This window comes from Rhea pennata, chromosome 4 (genome assembly GCF_028389875.1).
Source record: "Rhea pennata isolate bPtePen1 chromosome 4, bPtePen1.pri, whole genome shotgun sequence".
Taxonomy (NCBI): domain Eukaryota; kingdom Metazoa; phylum Chordata; class Aves; order Rheiformes; family Rheidae; genus Rhea; species Rhea pennata.
In genome coordinates, this window is record NC_084666.1 from 29,065,170 (window position 1) to 29,083,439 (window position 18,270).

At 35.5% G+C, this 18,270-nt stretch overlaps 1 protein-coding gene across 7 annotated transcripts in view; it reads left to right on the plus strand.

Annotated features, from left to right (window-relative positions):
* The window catches only part of FIP1L1 (factor interacting with PAPOLA and CPSF1), a 44,297-nt gene that overhangs the window by 9,229 nt on the left and 16,798 nt on the right, over positions 1 to 18,270 (plus strand). For 4 of the 7 annotated variants that reach the window (XM_062575558.1, XM_062575560.1, XM_062575559.1 and 1 more), the window contains exons 6-12: positions 163 to 270; positions 1,222 to 1,352; positions 1,634 to 1,702; positions 4,027 to 4,136; positions 6,560 to 6,667; positions 12,171 to 12,264; positions 13,302 to 13,455. In XM_062575558.1, coding sequence (XP_062431542.1) covers positions 163 to 270; positions 1,222 to 1,352; positions 1,634 to 1,702; positions 4,027 to 4,136; positions 6,560 to 6,667; positions 12,171 to 12,264; positions 13,302 to 13,455 — 774 coding nt within the window. The remainder of the gene's footprint in view (positions 1 to 162; positions 271 to 1,221; positions 1,353 to 1,633; positions 1,703 to 4,026; positions 4,137 to 6,559; positions 6,668 to 12,170; positions 12,265 to 13,301; positions 13,456 to 18,270) is intronic. The other 3 variants (XM_062575563.1, XM_062575562.1, XM_062575564.1) reach the window with 3 other exon arrangements.

Below are 18,270 nucleotides of genomic sequence, written 5' to 3' on the forward strand. Positions count from 1 at the left end.
TATGGTGTTTTTTCTTTTATATGTTTAATTGTTTTGGATGAAGAAAATAATTTTGCCTTTCAAAACTTCTTACAAAATCTAATTTTTTTTCCAAATATTTTGCAACTATTAAAACTCATTTTAATAGAGACAAAGTTCTAACTTTCTAACTTATCTTCATAGGGGCGAAAGTTAAAGGAGTGGATCTAGATGCACCAGGGAGTATTAATGGTGTTCCACTTCTGGAAGTAGATTTAGATTCTTTTGAAGATAAACCTTGGAGAAAGCCAGGTAATTCTCTGGTTAACATTAACCTACCAAATGCTTATCAGTTATTTTAATAATAATTCCCAGCTACCACGTGTAAAAGTTATCTACCTTGTAGATGGAAGATACTGTACAATGTTACTTACAGAAACAGGTAAGTTACATGATGCCTTTGGCTTGTGCCACAGAGTGTGTAGGTATGCCACATTTCTTAGTCTACATTGCACACACAAATCTCAGCAAAAGCAATTGCCAGACTTGCCCTACTTAAATTCACGTTTTTTCCTGTACTCAGCTTGGAAAACTGTATTTTTGTGGAGGTTATTGCCATTGATCTGTGCCATATGACAGAGGATAAACCAGAAAGGAAAGTAGTCTAGCCTGCTCAAGTGGTTTGGCCAGACTTGTTTAGTGGCAGCTTTTTTTTCATTAGCAGTACCTCTTGTTGCTCTATGTAGTTTGTTACAGTGTTTGTATATTGCTTTGGTAATGCAAATAGTTATGGGGAGGAGAAAAGCCTTTAGTTGGTGTTTGGACTGTTTACTATTTGAAATATATACTGTGTATTTGAGTATTTCTAGTATCTCTAGTAGTAAAAGTACTCAGTGGTATCATGTGAAACTATGAAGAGTTAAGTGCAGAACAAGCAAAAAGGACTGGTTCTTCATTGTACAAGTAACAAAGTTATGGAACTTATAAAGATACAAGGATTGTAATATCCTAAGCTATTCTGTAGGTGACTGCTTTTAATCCCTGAGATGGGATGCTAGACATGACGTATTTTCTCACTCAGTGTGAATATTCTTCTGGTCTGAGCTATGAACACTGCATATTGTCTGATACGAGACTTCATATATTTCAGCAGTGCATCTTTTAGGTCAATAGCTAATCTGATCTAATACTAAAATAGAAAATATCAAAACAGAAAAAATGATCTTTGTAACATCCTAAAAACTTGTGCTTTTCTTTTTAAAGGGGCTGACCTTTCTGATTATTTCAACTATGGATTCAATGAAGATACCTGGAAAGCTTACTGTGAAAAACAAAAGAGAATACGAATGGGTCTTGAAATTTTACCAGTTACCTCAACCACAAATAAAATTACGGTAATTAATACAACTTCTGTGATATTCTGTGTGCTTTTTTCCCTATAAGCTGCTTGTGTGTCATAAGCTTGTTCAGTGCATTTGTTAGGGTTTGCACCTGACTCCCCTCAACCCTCCCCCAACCCAAGCCCAGAATGTTCCTGTGTTGCTTCACTGGCAATTTGTGTGAATAGTGTCACAGACTAGCTACAGCTAGATTGTATCTATACCATTACTCAGAATGTGGCCCATCAATTAAGATTTGTATGGTATCTTAATGGGCAATGTGTTATTTAACTTAGGCCGAAGACAATGCTATGGAAGTAACACCAAGTGCAGAGATTCTCGATGGCAGATACCATCTTTTTAAGGTGAATTTTAGTAAACTTTTGTTGGTTGCTCTCATTTTTGTCGAGTATTGCTTCCCATACCACCACAGACTGATAGAAGAACAGTTGAAATGGACGTAGCCATTATTTCAGACTCTCATCTTACATCAGTGACTTTCTGTGTATGTCACAAAATGCTGATTAAAAAGTGTTGCTTTGTCTGTCATCCTTCTGCAAGCATGTGAGTTAGTGGCCTGGTGTACTAACAGATTTCTAAGTGAAACTAATTTTGCTTTATGTGATGGTTTATTTTTAGTTGTAGTGCATTTGTTTGTGCAGAATTTGTGCAGATGTGCTGGGGAAGCTTTTGTAGATTAAGGCATGTTTGTTTTTCCTGTGGCCTTTGTAGCTCTTGCATTTTGTTTTGTAACACTTATCCTTGGCAACTCTGAGATGTGAAAATCAATCTTTAATTTTTTCACTGTCTATTTGGGATTAGATGGCAATAAATCAAGTATATATATTTTTTTCATTAGGAATGTTGATTTGCACAAAGCAGGAAAATCTGTATGACAGCTTTAGAGTTGAATATTGTTTTCAACCTCTCATTTTTTAAAATTACTCTGTTGTTTGATACTGAAGTTGAATTTAAAATACAAGGGTTATTTATTTTGCCTATTTTCAATATATTGTCAGTTTTGTTCTTGAACACTCATTAAACCAGCTCAGAACTATTTGTGGCTTTCTTCTGTATGCTTCTGTAACAGAAGAGTCAGTTGTAGCCAGGTATTTTTGGTATGATTTGTTTCCTCTTATTATGCTGGTTGAGGGGGTATCCAGTAGTTTTTACTTTCTTTTCTTTGACTTAGCAAGAACAGAAGTTCCCAGGGCTTTTTTCCTTCCTGATTTTCCACAGTAATAGTGTTAATGAGACGTTGGACAGTGAAATTTATGATTCTCCCTTTGTAGCTGGTCACTATCAGCTCAAACTTTTTGAACTATTTTCTTGAAGGTAGAAGGATAAGTATTCCAAACCAATACTTCCCCCTTTTCAGTCTTTTGTTGACTCTGGCAGAGGTGATGAGAATCCAGTGATCAATCAGTACAGATTCTTATGTTTTTGAAAGTAAGTTTGTCACCTTTTTTATGAATGAAGGGGAGGAGTGTACATGTAATTGGTTTATTTTATACTTTTGTTAATGAATTTCTCAGCTCTTCTGAAATACTAAAAGTCGTATGTCATTTATGTGTATGTTTAGATGAGTCTTCTATGATTGGCAAGAACTTGCTTTTGTCTCCTCTGTTTTTCAGTTACTTATTAATCAATTGAGGTTTTACAGATTTTTCAGATAAATCCTTAAAATCCTCTTCTTCTTGGTATTAAATATTTTTCAAACTTCTTGAAGTTTAATTTTTAAGAACTCTTAACTAGTTACTCGCAGTTGGTCTTTTATGGATGTGGGAAAGAGATGTGTATGATTATTGGTGAGATTCTGCAAAAGCTTAATAGTTAACTTACCTATAGGAATCTGTGAGAGCAGAGCCTATATGATGTAATACCATTATTAAGCTGGCTAGATTCCTATATACTAATTTGCATGTATTGCTAATTATGAAACTCTTTGTTACCTAAAATCCCTGATATCCAAATATGCGAGTTAAATAAATGGAAATTGCTTTTATGATTTTAGAATTTTTTTTTGTGTAGTTAAAACACTGTTCCTCTTCAGTTTGAAATGCTGGGATTTGAGCTGTCTTACTGACCACTGCGTTTTTGGCTATTCACCTGAAAATATTTTGATTTTTTTTCCCCGTTGCTGCTGTTTCTACTTGGGATGATGCTTTTCTGGAAATATGCTTTGAAGAGTGCTGTGTTGCTATGTGAATAGTACAGTCAGAGAGTCTTTAAAAACTGAGTCAGTTCTGAATTGTTTTTAATACTAAACCATGTAAGTAGTTTTTCCTGCATATATAGTGTGCTGCTGAAATCGAGCAGTATTTGAAATATTTGCAGCAAAGGTCTTGCATAGCTTTAGTAATGTGTCTCTGGAATTCTGGAGTGCTTCAGAATCTGCATTAAGTTTTTGAAGTATCTAATCTGAACTAATGAAAAAGTTTTCATAATCCAGACTGTGTTGACTGTTCCTGGTATGACTTAAAAATTAAGTGGTTAATTGATCTTATGGTCAATAAGAGAATGTGTTAATTTTCTTGTTTTGTGGTTTGTTGTTGGGTAGCAGACTTGTTAGACATCTTTAAATCTAATTAAAATTTAACTTTCTTTCTGCTCTGGCTATGTGCTGTGTTGAGTGTTTGGAGTTACAATACTTTTGAGGTTAAACTAATGATAAAAAATTATTTTGAAGGTACAGCAGGGCAGAACTGGAAATCTGGAGAAAGAATTGGCAGTGCAGTCGACCAAAGCTGATTTCACATCTCCTCCTGCCTTATTCAAATCAGGAATTCCAACAAACAGGTCAGTTAGACAGTTGTAACTTAAGACCAAACTTTTTTTTATACTGTTACCTCTATGTATTTGAAGTTCATGATTTCCATGGGAAAGAGTAGACCATATTTCTGTAATAGGTAGAACTGAGAGGAAGCATGATTCTAATCATTTTTAGTCTTCAGTCACCTTTACGCATGAATGCTGTGCTATCTTCTTGCTTGTTTATAGAAGAGAAAGTAGGAAGAAGGAGGAGAAAAAACAACAGGCTCAAATCATAAGGCAGCTATAACTATATATATATATATGTGTGTGTGTGTGTGTATATATATGTATATAGCATATACATATATATATATATAAAAAAAATATAGGTGTTGATGCATAAAACCATGTTATCTGTTTAGAATTGCATGGGCCAACAAAACGTCTGTAGCTAGTGTATCCTACTTTGTAGATGTGCGCGTTAGTTAATACACCTTATCAATTAAATAAAACTGAAGCAGATAGTTACAACTTCAGCAATCCAAAGGATTGCTGCAAACAAGTCTCTTTCCAGCAAGGTAGCTTTTACTTTTCCACGTTTGAATATTTTACTGTACTTTCTTTGAAATGGGTAGAATGACTTCCCTGCCAGTGTCTCTTCACCTCACTCCCTCAGCCCCAGACTTTTAACAACTTCTGTGCTTTATTTCTAAGCTTTTTGAGACCCTACATTTGGCTTAGAATGAGTCCATGCTTCTGCTTTACTCTAGTTAACAAGTGATTGTGCTTAAGAGTTTTACTTTTGTGAAAATCAAAAAAGATTCCGTTATAGATTGTGACAAGGGAAGTATAGCAGGTTGCTTGCTTTCGTCACCAACAGTTTAAGATTTGTATCTATGATTTGTTTTTTTGTGCTTCATTTCTAATTATCTCTGACAACTCACAGGCACCTCACATTCATTTATTGCGTCCTTTAAGAGTCTTTAACACCCAAATACATTTCTCTTGGAAAAAAAAACTTGCGCTGGTATTTTTCTTTTCTGACATGCCTAGGTAATTTCCTCATAATGGCCTAAATTCCTTTCTTAGCTGTCAGATTATAATGTGTTTTTAGTAGATTTTAGTTCTACTTGCCTTTTTTTTGTCTAAGACATAATACAAATCTTCTAAATTTTTTTCAAATCCTCTAATTTTTATTTTTGTTTTCTGAATTGCTTCTAGTTGTCATTCTGTTCTCAAACAGTTCTCAAAATCCAAACTACTGCTCACAGGGTAATGATTCAAAATCTGTGTTTAGAACAGATAAAATTTCATAGAATTTATAGAATTTCAGTTCTGCATACATCTTGTTATTGGACAGGGAAGTTTTAAAATACTTTAGAAAGGAATTAATGACTGAGGTATTAAAATGTAGTTCAGCTTAAGGTTGTAGATAAAAGTGGATTTCATAGATTTGTATATGTAGTGAGAATAAGGTCAAACCTTTGCACAGTACAAGCTTTAGCTACGATAAGTATCTCTTACCATGTCTCTTCTTTACTTCCTACTTTTTTTTCCTCTGCGTGAAGTTAGCAATCTTAAGTATAAGTGACCATCTTTTGACTTCTAGAAGTACAAAGTATAAAGGTGGTTAATTGGAGGATTTTTCCTGAGAAACTTGAGATTTTTTAATTCTCTACATGGATTTCCCCAGTTTTTGCTATCTGAAAGAATGGGAGGCCAAATCAATTTGTTCTGTTGCATAGATGAAGAGGAAAAAAATTGATACATATCCAGTTGTACCACTTGAGAGTTTTGGTGGTTGTTATAGATTATTTTCTATACATTTATTGTGAATATTGTAGTTACAGGTTGTTAAAATAGCAAAGCTAACTTTGTTCCTTATTTAGTATCTGCTCTTTTGGATGCACTAGCTTAACATAAGTTCTTGTGTAAAGGAGAAAGGTATTTCCACTGGGCTGTGAGAAGAGATTCTGAACGAAAAAAGTGCATTGAGAAGGCTGAGCTTAGTTCAGTAAATACTACTTCACTGTGTGTTACGTGCTTCTAGTTAAATGATATCTCCAGAATGCAGCTAGTTTCTTCTGTATGTGAAAAACTTACTACTAATTTCTTCATAACCAGTCAATATTTTATGGGACTTTATTTTTTCTTCTTTACCTAAACAGATCTTTTTAGCTGGGTAGAGATTTTTCAGCAATCCAACTCTTTGAAAATTTAAAACAATTACTTTTATGCTGTGAGGCGTTTGCCATAGCATTATTGCTGTGAAATTGTTAGGAACATTTTTCATGTAGCTGTGGACTTCTCTGTTTCTCGCAGCAGTTGATATATTCAGTAGAAGGGAGGGAAAACTGAGGCAGGTGGGTATAGTGGCATTGGTGTGGGGGTTGGTGAGGAGAGGAACTCAAAGAGCAGGAAAGATAGAGGCACAAGAAAAGAAAGACCTAGACAATTTATCTCACCAGAAACAGCGCCTCTTCTCAGTCACAGACAAGCACTGCCTCCAGAAAAGCCAGTTCAGGCATCGGAAAGTGGCAGGAGCGATATAGGAGGGCCGAATCACCCGAATTAAGGTAAGAAAAAAAAAAAGAGGACATGATCCTAATTTAGCATTTTAATTCCTCATTTACTAGTCAGGACTGCCACATCACTTCCTGGATGATTTTACACGTAGATATTGCAGCACATATTTCCCTTTAATTGGAAGTCTGAGAACAGATAGTATTTTTTTGCCTTTTTTGTTTGAAAGCAAGCACTAAAATAATTTTGCACATAACTTGAGCACAGTAGATACTTCTATATGATGTCCTGCCAGTTAAAAATTCTTCTCCACGAAATAAGTAAGTTCTCTGAGGTGGAACAAGAATACTGCTCATTGGGAATATGGAGGCTTTAGCTTAGGAGATAGAAACTTAATTATTGCTCATATGGCATATTCAGATAGATCTTAAATTATTTTGAAGAAATATCACACATATCATAACAAAATCTGAATTTCTGTGTTAAGATTTGTTTGCTTTTTAGTTACATCCATCAGTAAGCAGTAACGGAGCTCAGCAAAGTTGAGGATGTACTCAAGAGTATGACAAAGCGTAAAGATGCAAAAACAAGAAAAGTAGGAATATAGGAACATTTTAAATAGACATTTCTAAAGAATATTATAATTCTGTGATTTTTAGTTTGGCGGTCTAGTGAATAAATGTGGCATCTGGTAGTTAGGCTTTTTATGAGAATCTGTTTTTCAGAAAACAGGTCGTTGTTCATATTCTTGTAGTGGAGAGTGATTTCTACAGTTATGAATTTGGAATGTAATTGATTTTATTTTATTTTTTCCCCTCTGCTCTGTAGAACCTAGATTTAAATTCAGCTTGCCGTGTGAGATAACTTTTTGAATTCATCTCCGTGGAGGGTAGTTTCTGTAGTGTGAATAGCTTAGAAATAAGCATTCTATAATTAGAGCAAAATCATTCACTGAGTTGCTGGAATGCTCCTTTCAAGCTGTACGCTGTACAAACTCTGTTCTGGGTTCACATGCATCCCACACATGCAGTATATTTGGGGGTGTCCATTGGGAATGCATCTGTATCCCAGGTACCCTCAGTGTATAAAGGACAAACCAAGCCCTCTCCTTCCCTTGCAGACAGCACTGAGACAGAAACATAGTAATGTCTGATTTATTTCCGAACACTAGAGAATGGTGGTGGGGTTGGAGTGTCTTTGAAATTTCCCCGTGCACTAACTTGCTATGACTTAATTCAGATTTGTCTCTTATAAAACTGCTGAATTGTTAAATATTGGACACTTAGATGCGTCTTTTGCTTTAGCGAAGGTTATATTTTGTACAGAGATACCATCTGGTGCTCCATTTGCAAGAGAACGTATGCCTTTCTTTCAATCTCAAACTCTTCTGATAGAGGATGTAATGAAATCCTTATTGCATTCTCAGGGAAAAAGAGAATTTGTTGACTTCAAGGCTTGACTGCAAGTTCCTGGACTCATCCCTCATTGAAGAAATTGAATCTTTTTTGGCATCTGTTCAGAACAGTAATTGAGATACTATTATAAAACATGATAAGTAATTAGAGTAGTAGAGGTTTTTTTCCTGGATTTAGGCTGTTAGATTCTAGAGGTCCAAATTTTTAGGACGGGATGTTAGACAGAAGATTATCTCTGGAAAATCTAATTGATTCTTGATGGTCTAGTGCCTACTGTGCCTTTTTCAGGCTGCGTTGGACTCGAGGTATTTGAGCAATTGGGGTCAGAGCTATCAGTCTGGCAGAACGTGGTGCTGGTCCCACCTTCCAGCTCTCCTTGTTCTTTATATTACTGTGGTTGGTAGTCTACCAGACAAAAAAAATTGGGAACTCGTCATCTAAAAACTAGAAGTCTGTTTTCTTTCGCTTGGGTTTCTCTTGTGAAATTTCCTGAAAGCTTTTCCCAGTCGTTCTTTCATTTTTGTTATGTATCTTGCTATTGGTAAATATTACCACTTTCCTCCACGATTGTTTCCTTTATTGGAACAACACAGATGCACGTCTTGTTTTCTGATCTGTTAATAAGGTAATTTTATACTTCATTCTCTCATGCAGTTGACTTAAATGAATCCTACTTTTTAACCTTTTTCAAGAAACTGTGGACCTTAGAGCAGGCAGATTTTGTTTGATCTATATCAGAATAGTAGAGTTACAACTTCTCTATAAAGCTAGGTTTCTAGGTTTCATCTGTTTTGGGGCTGCAAACAGGAAAGTTCCCTACTTTTGATTCTTTCCGTCTTCAAAATTATACTTCCAGTGTCACAGATACCAGGTTTTAGTTTTAATAGTTGCCATTCAGATCCTTGTGACATAGTTTTCTGTTCTGCCACCTGGAATCCTATTCTATTTTCAATACGTTCATGTGTTTGACTTATTGAAGATTTTGAGAGCTTGATTATACTTTACATTTTAGTAGTTCTACCTAGTATTTTCCCATGAAATGCCATCATGTGTTCGCTCTATGTAGCATTATTCAGCCATGATAAGGGAAAAAAATAATCCAAAAAAAGTTAATTTTAGAGATTTGGTTAGTGATATTGCAGTTGACTATGTAGCAAAGATCTCAGATGCTCTTTGGGACTTAGACACCTCTCTTAACAGTCTATGTGAGTACATGCATGGGAGTTAGGAATTTTATAGTAGGAATACCCAATCTGACAAGCATAAGCTTAATAGATTCACTGATGTAGAAGCAAAAGCATAATGCATTCAGACTTGAAATTTACCCATTAACTCCAGCATAGGCTAGAATAACTTGCCAGGTATTGTGAATGTTATAATTGAAAATTTAAATTCTAGATTGTGTTTTTCTGAATAGCTTGCCATTCTTCAAATCAAAATTAACTGAATTAAGCTGTATGCACCTTCAGATACAGTCGTCTAGACAAGAGGGTTCAGTCTAGAGTATATTAATAAATGTTCACAGGTTTCCTGACTCGCTTGCTTTCTGAACTACTCCTGGTTTCTTTTTTGTTCCTTGAGCTCTTCTTAGTTTCACTTACTTGTATTTTAATAATTGTTAGTGAAGTATTGCTTTTCTATAGTATAGTTCTTGTATTCCATTTTCTTTGGTTTGATTCCTATCATCTATATATACTTCATTAACTTTTTTTGTAGTAATTGTTACAATTACCTATTTTAGTAAGAATTATGGTACTTTTCTGGCAACTCTTTCCCATAAGAAAAGAATGACAAGAAGAGATGGCCAAAAATTCTTGAGTTTCTTTCTGTAGCTTTATCACTTTGTAAAGATATAATGAGGACAAGGCGGTGCTTGCTCTGAGCCAGAAAGTGGGTATAAGGTCTTTGGACTCATGCTCTGAAGGGGAAAATGAAGTTACAGTGTGAAGCGTTTTCACGTGTTTATTGGCATCCATAATGGAATGGGATTGCTGTAATCACTTCAGCCTTTCTGTATAGTGCATTCATAGGAAATCTTGCCTTTCCCTTACTACAAATCAATGTTTTTTTCTTTTAGAATGTGGGAACAAAACTGTAGGTAGACTCTCTGAAATAGAAATAACAGCCCTTCATGATGCTTAATCTTCCTTGCTTTACTGGAGCATTATATTTTGTGGGAATGCTTTTGAAGAGGGCCTTAAAACAAGACAGTGAAACAGATTGTTAGAAAAAAATATGCGTATTGGACAGAATTAAAGCTGTGATGAAAGTAATCAGAATCATTTTATGAATAGATAAATAAAAGCCTGTTTTCAACAGTTTTCCTATCTTAATTATTTTACATCATAGTTTTTGAAATAACTAGTAACAGCTCTGAATCTGTACTTGCAACTCTAGTCTGTCTGATGTAGGCAGTGCGTTTTCTCTGGGGCTATAAGGAGAGTATGCCGTATTTCATTCAGGTGTGAGAATCTGAACAAGGTTAGTGCCAGTGAGAAAATGAAGTTGGTAATATAAGATTATAAAGCTGATTATGAAACTTTGCTCTGATTAGTTCTTTGCTATGGAGACCTCAATAAAAAATTACAGCTTGTTGCCTCAACTTGAGGAAAGAAGAGGGATCATCGTGTATATATATTAAAAAAAAAAGAGAGAGAGAATTATTAAAGAATTCGTAGTGTTATAACGTGGTACAGATTTTTAACATGTTTATATTTACATAGGAATACAATATTTTTCACAAGAGCACATAAAGCCACAAGGCATTTTGAGTTGAATATTCTCTGTGGTTCAGTTCGTGTCACATTAGCAACAATACAGTATGAATAGAAAGAGTCCACAAAAAAAAATACGAATAATGTATGTTATACACTTCTGTATGAGGTGAGATGGAGACTAGTCTCTCTGAGAAGAGATACAACAGAGGTCAGCAGTAATCCAAGAATATTTTGGTGCTAGAGAAAAGGGAATGCTTCTTCATTATTTTCCTTAACATGGGGACTGTAGGTCAGCAAATGAGATTGGCAGGCAAAAAACAGATGAAACAGGTGAGGAGAGGTACTTTTACGTAGAACACGTTACCAAAATTCATCATAGAAGGTAAAATTATGTACAAGTGTCTTCAAAAAGGATCAGACATGTTAATATTCATCAGGGTTATTAAATAGAGGAAGTCCCTAAATGTTTGATGGGCAGAAACTGGGAGGGAAAGACTGTGTGTATGTGTCACTTCTTTTCGTTGTCTTTCCATGAAAATCTTGTTACTAGCTATTCTTAAGAAAGTTTACTGGACTAGATAGACCTTTGGTCTGATCTATTATAGTTGTTTTTAATTTACATTACATTCTTATATTGTCTGATTGGGTTGTAAGGGAATCTGAGGTGAGTCTTTTTTCTATTCTACTGTTAGTTTTGTTTAGCTGTACAGATGTTTTGGAGCTGTTTGAGAGGTATTTCATGCTTTGGGGTATGGAGGATTAGAAGCATGAGTGGCTGGTCAAAGATCCTCTGAGTTGGAGGCAAGGTATTAATCTAAGAAGAGAATCAATTTCTAGTAGTTTCAAGTACTTTGGTTGGTATTAAGACTGTATATTCCAAGTTGGTAAGGATGATGGGTGATTTGTTCAATATGTGCTGCAATATCTATAGTATGCACATTGACATTGGCTGACATGTATTTGTCTCCTCACTTACCTTGTCCTCTTTCATTCTTCCATGGAGTCTTCCAGTGTGGTTTCTGCAATTTTAAATTTGTATTTAATGGTTAGTATAACTATTTCACTATTTATATTTTTGTAGAAGTCCCATTTAATATATCCTTTTAAAGCTTATTGGTAAACTCATTGTATTATTCCTTATGTTTGCTTTCATCAATTGCAAAAATGTAGATTTACTTCCTTTAAGGGGATGAAAACAGAATGTGGAAACAGTCACCCTTCATCCTCCACAAATCTTTACTGCTGCTTTGTTTAGTTCTACACACTTGGTGTATTTCAGGAAATTTATTGTGTTTAATGTTCTTCAGCAACTTTGTGGTTTTATCTTTATACAGGAGAAAGAGCTTATAGACTTACATTACTGTGTGTGCCACAGATTTTTTTAATGCTGCTTGTTACTGATTCTGCTTTGTCCTGTGTTACAGGCGATTATCTGGCACGATAGATGTGATTGGACAGACCATCACTATCAGCAGGGTGGAAGGAAGGCGGCGTGCTAATGAAAACAGCAACATACAGGTTTTATATGCAGATTTACACACTGTCTTTGACTAATAGGCTTTTTTTTCCTTTCACCTTAACTTCTGATTAAAACACTGTAATGTGTGTGAGTGAGAAATACAGAAGAAGATTTAATTTCAGGAAGAAAGTTGTGACAGTTAAATAAATTAGACGAAATAGTTGATGAGTTTGCAAAAGATACATATTTTGGTGCACTGCTTACTGAAAGGAAATGATCAATAGTACAGGCTTACAACCTAGGAGACAGTACTGGCTCTACTAGACAAAGATAGATACTTAAACTGAATATCCTTTCATCTCTTACCTCAGCTGGACAGTAATGCTGAAAATGAAAATGTCTTCACTCGCGGTTTAAGAATGCATTAAAAAAATCTTGAAGGAATCAATAGTTGATAGTACATTTTTTATAAAGTTGCATTACTTTGCCATAAATTACAAGATTAATCTTTATGGGCTTCGTCTTTATGGTACTTGGAAGAAAAAACTAACACATTAAGGTTGAATGTAATCTTTCTTTTCTGACATATCTATGGAGAAGAATTACAGTTGCTTGGTGCTCTTACTGCATTTCCATGCCAATTTAGGTTAAGAGTAAACCATGAAGATCGTAATTGAAGTGTTTGTAGTTAAAACGTTGCAGCATGTTTTTTTTTTTTTTCAACTGAGCTTCTTAGTGTTTAATCAAGTAATTCAGATTATTTGGATTTTTCACGTTTTTCATACTGTTTTTTTATTTTTTAAAAAGATATTTTACTTTACATGTAAATCTAAGATAGTGTTTTAGTCTGTATTCAGCTGGCCTATATTCCCTATAAAATCTTGTGTTTGTTGTTTCTTACTGGCTGTTCCTGGGCCCTTAAAGGTACCTAGGGAGTACATGCTGAACGTAGGGATGTAGGTGTAACTTACAGTATCTGAATATGGCTCTTTAGGTGCATAAGTAATGCTTTCCTGATATAATAACTGGAAAGAGAGGAAACCTATGTGCTACCCTTTTTACATAGCAATTGTAACTATAGTTTGATATTTTACAGGTTCTTTCAGAACGATCTAATCCTGAAGTAGACAATTTTACCAAGCCACCTCCATTTTTCCCTCCAGGAGCTCCACCTACCCACCTTCCACCACCTCCTTTCCTCCCACCCCCTCCAACTGTCAGTACTGCTCCACCTCTGATTCCCCCACCAGGTAAATGTCCTGTATTATGCAGAATATGGGAAATGAGAGAGTGGTGTTTGATGATTGTGAATTCAAGAAATATATTCTTTGCACATTTGACTATGTGGGTAGAATTTCAGAATTTTCTGTTCCGGTATTTTCATAAGTATATCTGGATGGCAGAAACAGCAACTTCTGTCTTTGCTTTCTCAGTGAGAATAGTCACAATTAGTAAATAATTACCTAAAGACTAAGTGTCAAGTCTCATGCCCTTGAAAATACCTGAAGTGAGAAGCTGCTTTTTGTGATTCAGCTACTGTTAATGCTGTTGGGAGGTACATGTTAACAAACTGTTCCAAAGTTTGCACTAAGAAAGTTGGTTTACTATGAATTTGTGCTGAATTTAGATTCTTTGGTGTGTAAGGTCCAGGCACCAACTGAGGCTTTAATTCTGCCTTCCCTTCGAAGTGTGTGCGAGTTCTCAAATTGCATTTGTGCTGCAGCCTTTCGGTCAGATCTTAGTAGCACCTGCTGTTTTGATCCAGCTTCCTGTACCTGTGAAGCTTAGAGGAATCAAAGCTCTTGGAGGCTTGTTCTCATTGTTCAATCTGGTTTGAAGTTTACCCATATTTATTAAAAAGGGGCAGTGTCCTCGACATTTGTACAAATAGTGCAGTTACGTGAGTGTTACCATCTTAAAGAATTAGATTAAAAAGGAGCAATGAAGGAATGAAAGAGAACGGTCAGTGAGAAACGGAAACAGATGCAGAAACTTTGAGGAGTATCAGAGTAGGAAAATAGAAGACTTAATTATATAAGAGACTTTTTTCTTGCCTTGCTCTGAAATCTTTTCTGTTTGCATAGGCAATCTTTTAAAAGTATCTGTTAATACTCTTACCTACGAACAAGGAAGTGACATTATTCTTTCAGTGCAGTGCCTTTTGGTAGGCCTTTACAGTTTAAATCTTCTCAGGGAAGAAGTTTCTTCCATTGCAGTTGATTTTAAAACTATCTGCTCCTGCTGGCCAGCAAACTCTGGCTTTCATCAGTGGCCATCATGCACAAAATGGTGCAGCCTCGCAAAGAGAAGCGGAAGGGATCTAAAAATTAAATCATTCCATGCTCTCTTCCAAGTTTATATGCATAAATGTAAAAATAGGGTATCTATAGAGAGAATGTGGTACTGCTCGGGCACTTAATTGAAGTTTCTTTACTGTTTCGGGGGCAGGAAGGAGGCGGACTTAACACCAGAGTTAACTATGGTTTTAAACTGTATTAAAATGTTTCTGATAAAATGATGTATGCAGTATATTGCAATTTGTTAGAAAGTAGTTACTGTCTTGATTATAGCTTTGTTAGAGATCTATGTTGTGTATTATTAAAAGCCTGACAGAATTTCCCTCCCATGAACACACTTAGTGCAGTGATGTCATTTAGGTGTATTGCAGTGTTCTTAGGAAACTCCTCACCTGTTGAGCTTAAGGGTGGGGGAAAAAAAATGCACATGTGTTAAAGATCTAGCAAGCAGGTTTGGCTTTAGTCTTGTGACTTGCAGACAGGTTTATGACATACACTTGTCCAGAAAGTCTCCTTCAACATCCTTCCGTGCTTCAAGTAGATTTGAAAATAACGATTAAGAGCTGTGGATTTGGTTTCTTCAGACCTGTGTTTTAATTGTGCTGTTGCCAGCTCTTTATCTTCAAAGCTATTCCTAAAATAGAATCTGCCATCCCTCCTAGGTTCATTGGAGGGGAAGGAAAAAAACCCACTGTTACGCAGTATTAAATTGGGACTACTTGCCAGAAAATTTAAGTATTCCAAATATAAAACATCCTCCAAAAGCCCCTTTGAAAAAGGATCCTGCTTTGAAGTTTTGTCTCCTGTTCTGAATTCATTCACTCTTGTGATTCAGATCTTTTTAGAGGAATGAGTTCTGGAATTATTCAGAGGGCCAAACGCAGCAAACTCTGAAATGCTACTAGGAAATCACTGTAATTGGCTATAGTAAAACTGTGTTGTTCTTTGTTTTTTTACTATGTTGCAGTAACTTAAGTCTAAAGAGTAGTGAGAATGCTTCTGTTTTACAGACTTGAAAAGTCGTTTCATGTATTTTGGTTTAAGAACATAGTTTAAACGTGACACGTATTTGTGATGCTTAAAAAAAAAAAAAAGATACTCTGAAGCATTAAACTTCTGTTGTATAGTTTTGGGAAGTTTAACTTTGTAGACCTTTTATTAAGATACTAGGACTTAGCTAGTACATTCATACATCTGCTGAGGCTCAGCAGTCTGTATACTTCTTAGCTTGTGATAAATGAGAGATAATTTGACTCAGCTTAGCCTGTGATGAAAGAAGTTTTTACACCAAGCTGAGTTATATTACATTGCAAGGGGCTATTACACAGTTCAGCTAACTTCTGGTATGTTAAGCTACAGCAACTTAGTTTGACTCTTTGCTCACAAGGATAGCACATGTGGTGTTGCTTCCCTTTAGGAAAATCTACTTGATATTTGGTAAATATTCACCAGTCTTGAGTTAAGTAGGTATACAGTGTCCTCAAAGCGATTCTGAGCACATTATGTGGAGTGTAAATAAGCCACAGTAAAATGCTGCACTAGTGCCGTTTGGATTGCTTTTGATATACCAGTCAGAATATTTCAGTTTAGGCTGGGTGTATCTTCGTGGCACTGTGGTGTGTCCTAGAGACGGAATCTGTACTAAATCGTCTCCTTGGATTGATAATCAAATTTAGTGTATACGTTCCAAGGAATGAATCAGTTTTGTTTTGCTTTTCCTTCACTCAGAAGTAATTGGCTGATGATGTCATACTTCAAATACTTTTTTTATGCACTAGGTTAATAAGCCTTTAATTAGATTCGTAACAACTAAGCCATCTCTGAAAGGAAATTAAACCTGTATCTGCAGAGTGGAGGGTCTGCTGATAGTGAGGTAGAGTGGCAAGTTATTTCTAAGAGAAGTGGCACTGGGCCCTTCATAATCATTATAACAAGGAAAGTTTGGAGGGATGGGAAGATTTTGATTTGCCGTAAAATCATGATTTCTATTCAGTGGTGATTTGTAGTGTCTAGTAGGGCTGTTATTTTTAGTTCCAGAGTTTAAGTACTCCTTGGAAGAAGGTGCTTTAAGTTTTTCTTCTTGATGATGAGGCCTGAGAGGGATCAGAGATGGAGTGATTTTTGCAAGTCTCTTGGCTGTTACCACTCTGTCAACCTACTCTTCCAGCTTGTCTGTTTGCTGCTGTCATACTTGAGTTAATGCAGAGTAGGGCTTTTTTGACTATGTTGAGGAGGAAGACAAGCTGCTTGTGAGTTTGTTGATATAAAAGATTACATTTTAGTTACCTACATCAGAAATTGCAAGGTTCACTTACTGAAATAGGCATAAATGGGACAAATGTCAAACTACTCATCATTTCTTCGGGCCTTTCATATTTTTAAAATGTAAATATATAATGTTCTAGAAGATAATGGTTGGAGTATTGTGAAAAATTAAACTATTACTCACTTGTAAGTACAATTTCTAAGGCAGATCTTGCTTGTTCTTTCTTTTTCTTAATGATCAGGGAATTGTCTGTAAATCTTCTCTTGTATTGGTATAATGTTATCTTTTCAGTGGAAAGCCATACCTCATTGGTATGGTTTGGTTGTAGGACACTGAAGTTCAATTAAGCAAAATACTCACCTATATAGAGTAACGCATATGATTTTCATATGATTTTTCAAACTATAGTTTTTAAGTTGCATGCCTAACATTGCAACACTTAAATCTATTTTGATATGCCACAGAAAAGTATTTCATCTTTCAAATGAGATAACTTCTGTAATTCTTTTCTCAGTGGAAGAAATTGGAATTGTACTCTCAGCTGAATTTTAGGGATTTGAGTTTGAATATTCTGTGCTTAGTACTCCTTGATTCTGTATCCTGCAAAATCTTTTCTTTTGTTTCTGTTGAAGAAGGGGAAAACTTCCATGAGTTTTGAGAGGAGTAACCTGTGTGGTTAATAAGCATAATTGTCAAGCTCTACGAAGGTATTTGGGCTCTTCTGTTCAGATGCATAAATGCCACTAAAATGTATGGGAAGTTAAGCAGGCTATCTTGTGTATCTTGGTCTTAAACCTGGTCCAGAGCACCTTGGAGGGTTTTGTAGGCTTCGTTGCATTTCATTTCAGAGCTCACTTACATAAAGTACTTGAATCTGGTACAGTAATGGTAGCTGAGGGATGTTTTTAAGGAGTTTGAGGGAGTTTACCATAAGTGATTAGAACTGCTGACCTGAAAGTAAGGTTTCTTCTTCTGCTTGAAAAATGAGCAAAGAAGAAAGCCAACAGAGTTAGAATGATTTTTGGATGTGTTTGCAGTAAAGGATGTGCCCTTCTTAATTTTTTGCAAGAGAATGGGGTCCTGAGCTTTTTTTGCCTCCAAATAGCAATTGAATGATTAATTGCAGTATGGTGTAGCATTTAGGGAAAAATCTGTAATGCTTCTTTTTGCCAGCATACTTTGTCCATGTGGACTTAGTATTTCTTATACTAAGCCTTAAAAGGTCAGAGGTCAATTATATTTCTTTTCACCTAGTAATGGAATTTAAGATAAACCGAATATATTTGATGGTATGTTATTTTCATTCTTAATGCTTAACATCTTAGGGTTATGGATTTACTTCTAATCTTGAGAGCAGGAATCATTCTTTGTCATTTTTGTTTCTAATGAAATAAGATTCTGAAGGATTGGAACTTGAAAAAAAAGCCAGATATCACAGGGCTTGCATAGAATCTTAACAGCTGGGAGTACTGTGCGTTCTTAATCTGGAGATACAATAAGTT